Source organism: Trachymyrmex septentrionalis, unplaced genomic scaffold, assembly GCF_001594115.1.
Source record: "Trachymyrmex septentrionalis isolate Tsep2-gDNA-1 unplaced genomic scaffold, Tsep1.0 scaffold175, whole genome shotgun sequence".
Lineage (NCBI taxonomy): Eukaryota > Metazoa > Arthropoda > Insecta > Hymenoptera > Formicidae > Trachymyrmex > Trachymyrmex septentrionalis.
In genome coordinates this window covers 343,103-353,691 of record NW_017304917.1, presented here as the reverse complement: position 1 = coordinate 353,691, position 10,589 = coordinate 343,103, and the positions used below count along the sequence as shown (strand labels likewise).

The window sequence follows — 10,589 nt, the reverse complement described above, 5'->3', positions numbered from 1 at the left end:
TATATATATATATATATATATATATATATATATATATATATATACTACGGAGGCAAGTCAATAAGTTTTTAGAAAAAACATAGTAAAACATTTTTTTTTATCAATTCATTTTTATTCTCAATATATCTCCTTTCAGCTCGGTACACTTGATCCAACGATTCTCCAACTTTTTCAAGTCGTCCAAATAATATGATTTGTCCAACCTTTCAAAATAAGCTTCTGTTTCGGCGATGAGCTGCTCTCTGATGATGAATCTCTTTCCTCCGACTCATTTCTTCAGGTTTGTAAACAGGAAATAGTCGCAGGGGGCTAAATCTGGTGAATATGCTGGATGGGGAAGTAATTCGTAGCGGAATTCGTTGAATTTGGCCATCGGTGCCGGGCACGTGTGAACCAGTGCATTGTCTTGATGGAAAAGTACTTTCTTCTTCGTCAAATGGGGATCAAATGGGGTTTTTTCTTTAAAATATTGTTGAAATGGTGCAATAAGGCTGCGTAGTAATCACTATTGATCGTTTGCTTCGACGGAAGGTAATCGATATGAATTATACCGCGTGTATCCCAAAAAACTGTGGCCACTTTTCTGACCGACTTCACGGTCTTCTTCGGAATTGGTTCACACGGTGAAGTCCATTGTTTTGATTGTTCTTTCGTCTCGGGTGTGAAGTAATGGATCCATGTTTCGTCCACAGTTATAAATCGACGCAGAAATTCATCTGGATTACGTTGAAAAATCTCCAAACATTGTTTTGAAATCGTCACATGGTCGCGCTTATGGTTCACAGTGAGCAAACGCGGCACCCATCTTGTCGATAGCTTTTTCCAAATGTATCCAATTGTTCGTGCAAAATTGAAATCACTGTGTCATGTGATATGCCTGTGGCCTCAACAAGCTCGTGCACTTTCACTCGTCGATCAGTTAAAATAATATCGATGATTTTTGGCGTAGCAGCCTGAATTGGACGTCCCGAACGAGGTGCATCACATGTGGATGTACGACTACGTTTAAATTCATTCACCCAATTGTATACAGTTGCAAACACTGGTGCAGATGTGCTATGAACATTATCCAATTCGGCTTTGATTTCTTTCGGCGTTAAACCTTTTATATGTAGAACACTGTACGAAACTCATTTTTTTTCCATTTTGCAAAAAATGCAAAGGTTGTTCGCTTTAATCGTCTACAGAAATAAAACCACGCGATGAATTTCGTTCAAAATTTGATAGTAATCAACTGAAAGATGTTACTTGTCAAAAAGTAATGTGACATGACACTGCGAGTGCCCTCTGACAGATTTTCTAAAAACTTATTGACTTGTCCTCGTATATATGTACTTACCATATTCGTAGTCTTTTTGAACTGCGCGCCACATTATTTTGCTGGACTAACGCAATTAAACTACTTTAGTAATCGTGAATTAAATTGACAAGCAATTTTAATAATTTGCTCAATCAGGCATATTATAAAGATGTTAATATGTTAAAAAACTGTTAATAAATTTATTGCGAAAAATACAATATTACCTTGATTGGGAGTCGAACTCGGATCTCTCTGTATTCCGTACGAGCGTCCTAAGCCTTTAGACCACCGAGGCACTAATCTCTGACAAATTAAAAAAAATCATAAATAATTCAATATCAAAAATATCATTTTATAACATCAACAAACTTCATAGTGTCATTAAAGTATATAAAAATCCAACTGGCTCACAGAGGGGCGTTGTCTATAAAATCTCTGTGACTGTGCATCATATTTAAGACAAACAGGACGATAGTGTTAAAAATACGTATTACGGAAAATACGTAGTACGGAACACAGAAATTATATCACAAGGAAAACATCCACTCCTTCACTCATTACGGACCACAGGATGCATCACGGACACGAATTCAATTGGGAAGGAGTAGAGATTCTGGATATAAAGAAAAACTATAGCAAAAGATAACGTCAGAAATTATCATCATATCAAAAAGCAAAAAATAATGAATAGAATAGAATTTATTTACACATAGAATCTATTTGCACATAGAATTTATTTTCAACATATACAGTCAAGAAGGGGACTTGGTTTAGAGAATTATTGGGTATGGGAATAAGTTTCCGCCCTCGTAACAGAAGTGTCGCTGCTGATACTATTTTTGTGTTCGCTCTAGTTATATACTGGTGATTTGAAGGTGTATATGTGAGGTCTCGATCACAGTAGTTGACATTCGTTTGAAGCGTAAAGATCTTTTTTTATCTGACGTCAAAAATGTCTACGTTCGTCCCGAAAAAACAGCATTTGCGGGAAGTCATGCTTCATTATTACCTTTTAAAGAAAAGTGCAGCTGAAACGTGTCGTATATTGAGCAATATTTACGGTAATCACGCTCCATCAAATACAACTTGTAAAGAGTGGTTTCGACGATTTCAAAGTGACAATTTCGACGTGAGTGATAAAGATCGCGAAGGGGCACCGAAAAAATTCGAAGATACTCAACTACAACAATTATTGGATGAAGACGCATGTCGAACCCTTGATGATATGTCTAAAGAGTTGGATGTTGACAGATCAACCGTCGGTAAACGTTTGCACGCAATGGGAATGGTCCAGAAAGCAGGTAACTGGGTGCCCTATCAATTGAAGGAGAGGGATATCGAGAGACGTTTGGTGACAACGCCAGGCCACACGTTGCTAAACCGGTCCAGAAATATTTAGAGGGATTGAATTGGGAAATCTTACCCCACCCGCCGTATTCCCCAGACATTGCACCTTCGGATTACCATCTGTTCCGATCAATGCAGTCAGCCCTTATTGGAGAGCGGTTCACTTCTTACGAGAGCATCGCAAACTGGCTCAATGAATGGATCAAGTCAAAAGAACTCGAATTTTTCGTCAGAGGAATCCGTATGCTGCCTGAAAGATGGAGTAAAGTTGTAGCTTCCAATGGCACATACTTCACATAATATCATGTATTATTTAATTGTTTAAATAAATCGTAACTTTGGCTAAAAAAGGGCGGAAACTTATTCCCATACCCAATACTTATTCATACTTATATTCCTTCCCCACATGCTATCTCACATATATTATGAATTTTTAGATATGCAAATATGCACCGTTTTGTTCGATAACTTGTTGCCATTTTGAAGGTAATTTCATTATGCCTCTCTCATAGAAACCCTCGTCCCTATTGGCAAAAAACTGGGACAGTCGATTTTCACAAGCTTCTCTTGAGGCGAATTTTTCACCAGCAAAATCATTCGCCATAGACAGGAACAGGTGGTAATCACTTGGTGCTAGGTCCGGACTATAAGGTGGATGCATAAGAACCTCCCAACCAAGCTCCCGGAGCTTCTGGCGAGTCACTATCGATATGTGTGGCCTGGTGTTGTCTTGATGGAACACAATTCCTCTCCTATTGGCCAAAGCTGGCCGCTTCTGGGCTGGCTGCTTCTTTCAGACGGTCCAATTGTTGACAGTACAGGTCCGAATTAAGAGTTTGGCCGTAGGGGAGCAGCTCATAGTAGATGATTCCCTGCCAATCTCACCAAACACACAGCAAAACCTTCCTGATCGTCAATCCTGGCTTGGCCACCGTTTGCGCCGGCTCATCGCGATTCGACCACGACCGTTTTCGCTTGACGTTGTCGTAAGTGACCCACTTTTCATCACCAGTAACCATTCGCTTCAGAAATGGGTCGATTTTGTTGCGATTCAGCAGCGATTCGCAGATGGAAATTCGGTCCATGAGGTTTTTTTGCGTTAACTCGTGTGGCACCCATACATCGAGCTTCTTTTTGTATCCAGCCTTATTTAAATGGTTCCAAACGGTTTTTTGTGCAATGTTTAGCTCCTGGGCAATCGAAACAGTGCTTACATGACGGTCGGACTCGACGATTTCCATTATTTTATCGACATTTTCGACAATTGGCCTTCCAGAGCGTGGTGCATCTTTGACATCAAAATTACCGGAACGGAATCGACGAAACCAAAATTGCGCGATATTGACTGTTACAGTATCAGGACCATAAACACTATTCACATTTTCAGCCGCCTGGCTTGCGTTTTCGCCTTTATCGAAGAAAAACTGTAAAATATGGCGTATTTTCTCTTTGTTGGTGTCCATCTTTGACACGCGCTCAAACAATACTGACTCAAGCAATCACAAAACTGTCTGAGAAGTTTTTTTAGTACGAAATCTTATCTTTCTAACGCCATTTGGCGTAACCCTATCGCACTTATACAACGCGAGATACAGATTACTAAAGCCATCTATTGGAAAAATAATAGATTTCTTTTTACTACAGCTAATATATTGTATAAATTCGGGTATAAACTATATAATATATTTATGATAAATTTTGACCATAGTTTAAATTTATATTGACATTAACGGTGACACATTATTTGTCTCCTCGTCACAGTTGAACGTTGTTGTTTTAATATTTGACGAAAAATTTTATACCAAACTGACTAATTTAATTTATAATTGTGTGTTACATTGACATAATTTATTAGTACACATGTAACTATGGTATATGTAATGTGATTTACGGCTAATCTGGTAAGTGCTGATCATAATTCTTCAATTTGAATGTCATTACAAAAGCTTGTTTTATAGCTTTTATATAATAAGGTCGTTATCGTTTTATATATCGTTTCGTATATCGTTTCATTCTGGACAATCAACTGAAATGAACGTGATGACATTCTTGTGTAAATGATGGTTTGCACTTTGGTTACAACATATTTGCAGGATGATTTAAGATTCATCTACTCACTTCTGTTAATCGTTGAAAATGACTTCAAAGTAAGTCAAAACGCGTGCGATTGTTAAAATATTAAAGTGTAATCATTATTTCGCACTAAGAGTATCGCGATATTCCTATTCCCTCATATATTCTTCTGTGATTTGTTAAATATTAAGAAGTTTTATTCAATCTTAATCATTGTTATATGTAAAATTCCAGATCAATCGCGAGGGCTCATTCGGAACTATATTCGAAATGTTTCCTATAAAAGTTGAAGGGTTTTAAATGATCTGTTCACTGATCTGGTCAGTCTGACCTTGGGTGGCGTCACCAAGGTCAGGTCAAGATCACATCAATTTTTTTAAACAGCACATTTATTATCTTATTTTTAATTCCGGAATCTAATAGCTGGTGTCAATAGCTTTTCAAAATATTACAAAAAGTTATTTTTTATAAGTAATTTTGAGTTATAAGGCTCGAAATTTACAGCACCGTTAGCATTAGCATTAGCGAACGATCGCTAAAACCTCTTAAATGTTGTTTAGGATCATATCCTGGATAACATTCATTAAAATCAAGGCCATTGGAGATGGTTTCTGTTATTTTCATTTTTATATAAAAATAAATTTTCATTGCAAAAATGAAAATAAGAAAAACAATCTCCATTCGACTCAATTTAGTCTGTTCTACCTGCCCACAAGCGTTGTCGGATGAATTATGTGACACCCTGTATGTATACCTGTATGTATACTCGTATATGTGTACACACACGCACGCACGCACGCATTATGAAATAAGCTGAATTCCAAAATGGCAAAATAATTGAATTTACATATGAAAAAGATTTTAGACGGCACACATGGTTCACACACTTTTAGTTCTACATGCGATTTTTTCTCCATTGCTCGACAGCACACAGAGGTCCCGTGTCGCCGCTATTATCACATATGTCCTCACTACAAAGATTTTTCAGGAAGGGATGGATATAGGGCTAGGTGCGAAGATATATGAAGAATAAGAACCGTTAGAAAACGCACAATAGAATGGACACAAATGACCTATGTGTGCCGTTTAAGGATTAATGTCTGCATTCAGCAGAACACAATAATTTTGTTTTATGATTTTCTGCTGATTATTCTTTTAAATCTAAAAGTATAATCTAATCAGCGCGAAAAAAAACTTCCAACAGCTGCAAAATAAACGTTCTGCTGAATGTAACCATTGTCATATGAATAAATTAATTTACACACAAATATCCAGTGTTGGTTCTTAATAGCATTCAAAATTTATTGTTATATTTCGCTTCAATTTAAGATTATTTCATATGGAAAACAGATTTGTGCATCAAATTATAACTATAAACATTTATTTTTTATGTTTCAGGTTTAATGGGTTACTGGACCAAAGAACCAGAATATGTTAAAGATCCAAAATTGTTTGATCCAAATCATCCATTTAGACCACATAAATATTAAACAAGCATTAATATAGTATATACATTGTATGTGTGTTATATACAAACACTTGATAAATAAGACAATTATAATTGTATTAGCATCAATAAACTGCCTTATACAAATAAAAAAATGTATATTTACGTTGAATGAAATCTTTATGTTCAATAAAATGTATAATTATTCATAGCAAACAAATTATTCTGCAGTACTAACATTACCGAAGCAAAAACTAAATATTGAAATAATTTTGCTAGTAATTCTATTGAATATTACATTATATACATGAATCTTCTAATACCATAATATTAAAAATGTTTACTTATATTATTACAATACAAAAAAAAATCACTTTCTTCAAAGTGCAATATTACATTTCCCGAGAATTTTTTGTGAACACGATGCCGTTGGTAGAATGTGCTTAGCATGTTAGGATTTTGAGTAAATTGGAATGAAAGAGGCTAAAAATGGCGTTTTTTGCCATTAGTCGCATTCAGCAAACTCAGAGACATATAAGATGGATCCAGCATTAGCTATGTATACTTGAGTTTGGCAGAACGGTGCGAGAGGCAAAATATTGGGGCAATCTATCCTTCTCTGCGCGCGCATCTTGACAGCAAACTTACTTTGGGGTGCGTTCCAAGTTACGCATGAAGCGCGTGGACTGCAATACTGATGTGCAACGCTTCGAAATCGTTCCATTTTTTCAATGTGCACGTAACACGTAAGCGCTTGTGAATTCGGATCGATTTCCTATGCAAGCTGTGTGCTGTGGACTGCATTGGGAATGTTAAAAATGGACGATTGCGATTCAGTGATTAGTTGCAAAGATATAGAACAAATAAATATTTTTTTTTTAACTTTTAGAGGTGGCTTAAGAATATAAAAACATAAATAATAAGGAGTATACAGTCACAACGCAAGATGTCTTCAGCAAAAGTATATTAAAAAATTTTAATATAATAAAGTAGACATTTCGGTCAAGTCTTGATGATCATCAATACAATAAGAATATAAATGATGTTACAAAAATTTAATAAACAAATGTTAACAAAATTGTTCGAATGTTATTATTCGCTATTCCAAAAATGACGGTGACATAAAATTACATTCGCTTATGAGAGTAAGTTTTTTGCAATATAGATTCTTTGTTATTTGGATCTTTTTGTAAGCTTTTATACGAAATTTCCAGATTCCATATTTTATAACATCAATCCTCGCAAGTATAATTTGGAGTTTTTAATGAAAATTTGCACAGAATTTAAAAAAAATTTTTAGTGCTCTAAAAACTATTTTAGATACTGTCAAAAATAGTTCTTACCACTAAAAAGTTTTTTAAAACTGTACAAATTTACATTAAAAACTCCAATTTATACTTGCGAGGATTGATGTCACAAAATACGGAATCTGGAAATTCCGTATTTACCATACGAAGACTTACAAAAAGATACAAGAAATAAGGAATCTATATTGCAAAAAAGTTCCTTTGTAACGATGCACCACCGAGAACAGCATCGTTCCCATTAAATTAATAGATGCACAAGTACCGAAAGTCACGTGAAAGTGGCTGAATATCACCCAATCGCTACCTTTCGTGAGTTGTCTTGTATAGACACGAATGGGGATACAGATCAGCGAAAAACCGCGAACCGAGCCAAACTATAATGAGATCCCAGCGCTGAGAAATTTTGCTAAGTATAAAAGATAACTTATTTTATCAGAATAGCTTTTTGTGTGATCTCCTGCCTATGATCCAAATCCTGCAAGCCCGCTAACAATCCTAGACTGCTACGCGAGCATCCTGATTCAAGAATCCGGCCGACGAATCCTAGGGATGAAACGTATAATATTTCGCCTCCATTGAGCGTTCTCAACACCGTTCGAAATCGGCTCTCACCACTTCTGGTGAGTAGACGAGACAAGGCGGTAAAGTGCTCTGCCTCCGTCGGGTGTTCCTGACAATTAAAAGGCAAATTCCGAGTCTTATACGTGATGCGATCGGCAAAAAACCAAGAGGCGTATTCTCTTCCTCTGCTGAGTGTTCTCAGTTGTCGATCACGAATATTATTTCGAATGAGACGCATCGTAATATGTAAAGTATTAAAAAGATTCGACAACTGTCTTCTGACCGAACTTTATTCAATGATGATGCAGGCGAATTTACACTGAGAAACTCATTTAGTTAAATCAAGGATTTGTTTGCCCATATTCAAACAAGAAATTAATTGATGCAATAAAATTATTTAGTTGAAGCAAAGCATTTGGTTATTGTAACATTTCACTTGTTTCTGATAAACATTGATATCTGATAACTTTGTTTCTGATAACTTGTTTACAATAACCAAATGTTTGACTTCAACTAAATTATTTTATTGCATCAACCAAGGATTTGTTTACCCATATCCAAACAAAAAATTAATTGATTCAACCAAATGGGTTTCTCAGTGTATAGACTAAATCGGAGATGTGTTATTCGCAACTTACAAAAACAGACTGATTCGATCAGAACTAAAGGGATTTTCACTATGATAAAAGAGATGGAGATTCCGATAAATTTTAATCAATAACGTGACATTTTCGAATTCCAAAAATATATGTGATGACACGGGGATGAAAGGAACTGAGATATGTGAGTGTTGACTTACGAATTCGTTTAGGGATGAATTGTAAGATATTTGTCAGACTGAATATTCGAGACGGATTTCAAAGATAGATAAAAAAAAACGATAGATGAAAGCAAATAAGAAAAGTGACAAGAAACAAGATTTATCAGGAATGTTTAGGAAAAAATGTGTAGAAAAACCTTATGTTAAAAACGTGACGTTAACAAAAGTGATGTGGCACACACCTTCCTCCTTAAATTGAAGATCCTTCTAGATTTAACAAAAATTTATGTTCTTATTAGGTCAATCAGAAAATTCCGTCCATTTAGCGGCGAGCTGTAGCTAAAACTGTCGATAACTCTATTATCTAAACCAAACTTAATTTTTTAGTTTTATCATTTGTCAATAAAATTCAATATATAAAAGTATACGTTTGCATCAATAACATTGCTTTTTACTGCATCGAAAATGTTGACATTTGAGTCAAATAAGTGTCATTTGCGCGATGTGTTAATCTTTTGCTTCAAATGGAAGAAAACTGAAGCTGAAGTTCATCGAATGCTGTGAAGTTTATGGTGATAGTGCTTCTTCCGATAAAACATGCAGAGAATTTCGACGCTTTAAAAGTGGTGATCTTGATGTGGAGGACAAAGAGCGTTTTGGACGGCCAAGAGCATTTGAAGACGAAAAATTGCAGGCATTAGAGAATGAAGATCCGTGTTAAACATAAAAATAACTTGTTAAAAAGAAGCATTAAATTGTCAATCTGTTATTTTCGATCGTTTGAAAGCCTTGGGAAAGGTCTATAAGGAAGAAAAATGGGAATATGAACTAAAGCCAAGAGACATTAAAAGGCGAAATTCTGCTTACTAGGCAACAAAGAAAGAGGTTTCTGCATCGAATTGTGACTGGCTATGAAAAGTGGATCTATTTCAATAATCCCAAACGCCGAAAAACCATTTGTGATCCAGGCCAACCATCGATATGGATGCCAAAGCGGAATATCCACGGAAAGAAGGCTTTGTATTTGATGGGATCAGAAGGGTGTAGTGTACCACGAGCTGTTGAAATCTAGTCAAACAGTCACAGGGGATCTCTATCGAGAACAAATTATCCGTTTGAGCCGAGCATTGCCCGGAAAACGACCAGAATATGAAACGAGACAGCATAAAGTGATTTTGCTTCATGACAACGCTCCGCCTCACATTATAAAACTTGTCAAGGAAACGTTAGAAGCACTTCGCTGGGAAGTGCTACCCCATGTGGCTTATTCACCAGATTGTGCCCTTTTCGACTATCACTGTTTCAATCGATGGCACACGCACTTGCAGAGGAACATTTCAATTCTTATAAAGACATCGAAAAATGGGTCTCTGAGTGGATAGTCTCCAAAGATGAGTCATTCTTTCGCCGCGGAATTCGCTTACTGTCCGAAAGATGGGAAAAAGTCATCGCTAACGATGGACAATATTTTGATTGAGGTACTTTTTCATTTTGTTTTTTAAATAAAACCATACTTTTTGCAAAAAAAACGGACGGAACTTTCTGATTGATATTTAATATAATCTAGGAAACTTAGATAATATGACAAGATAATATAAAGATTTAATCTAATCAAATGAAATACACAATGTTTTGGGATTAATACATAGAAACAATTTAAATTGAATAAAATTAGAGACTTAAATTAATAATCTTAATAACACTAATAATGTTAATAATACTACTCTTAATGATAAATGTATAGACTTCCATACTACAATCGCGTGTTAAATTACCTTACATGATTTCGAGTTG

General features: G+C 35.7%; 1 protein-coding gene across 1 annotated transcript in view; it reads left to right on the top strand.

Moving 5' to 3' along the window:
* LOC108746508 (28S ribosomal protein S18c, mitochondrial) overlaps positions 1-6,397 on the top strand; it is an 11,504-nt gene extending 5,107 nt beyond the window's left edge. Inside the window, exon 3 of the mRNA XM_018483324.1 lies at positions 6,119-6,397. Within this exon, the coding sequence (XP_018338826.1) occupies positions 6,119-6,210 (92 nt within the window). The 3' untranslated portion in view covers positions 6,211-6,397. The remainder of the gene's footprint in view (positions 1-6,118) is intronic.
* Positions 6,398-10,589: the final 4,192 nt, after the last annotated feature.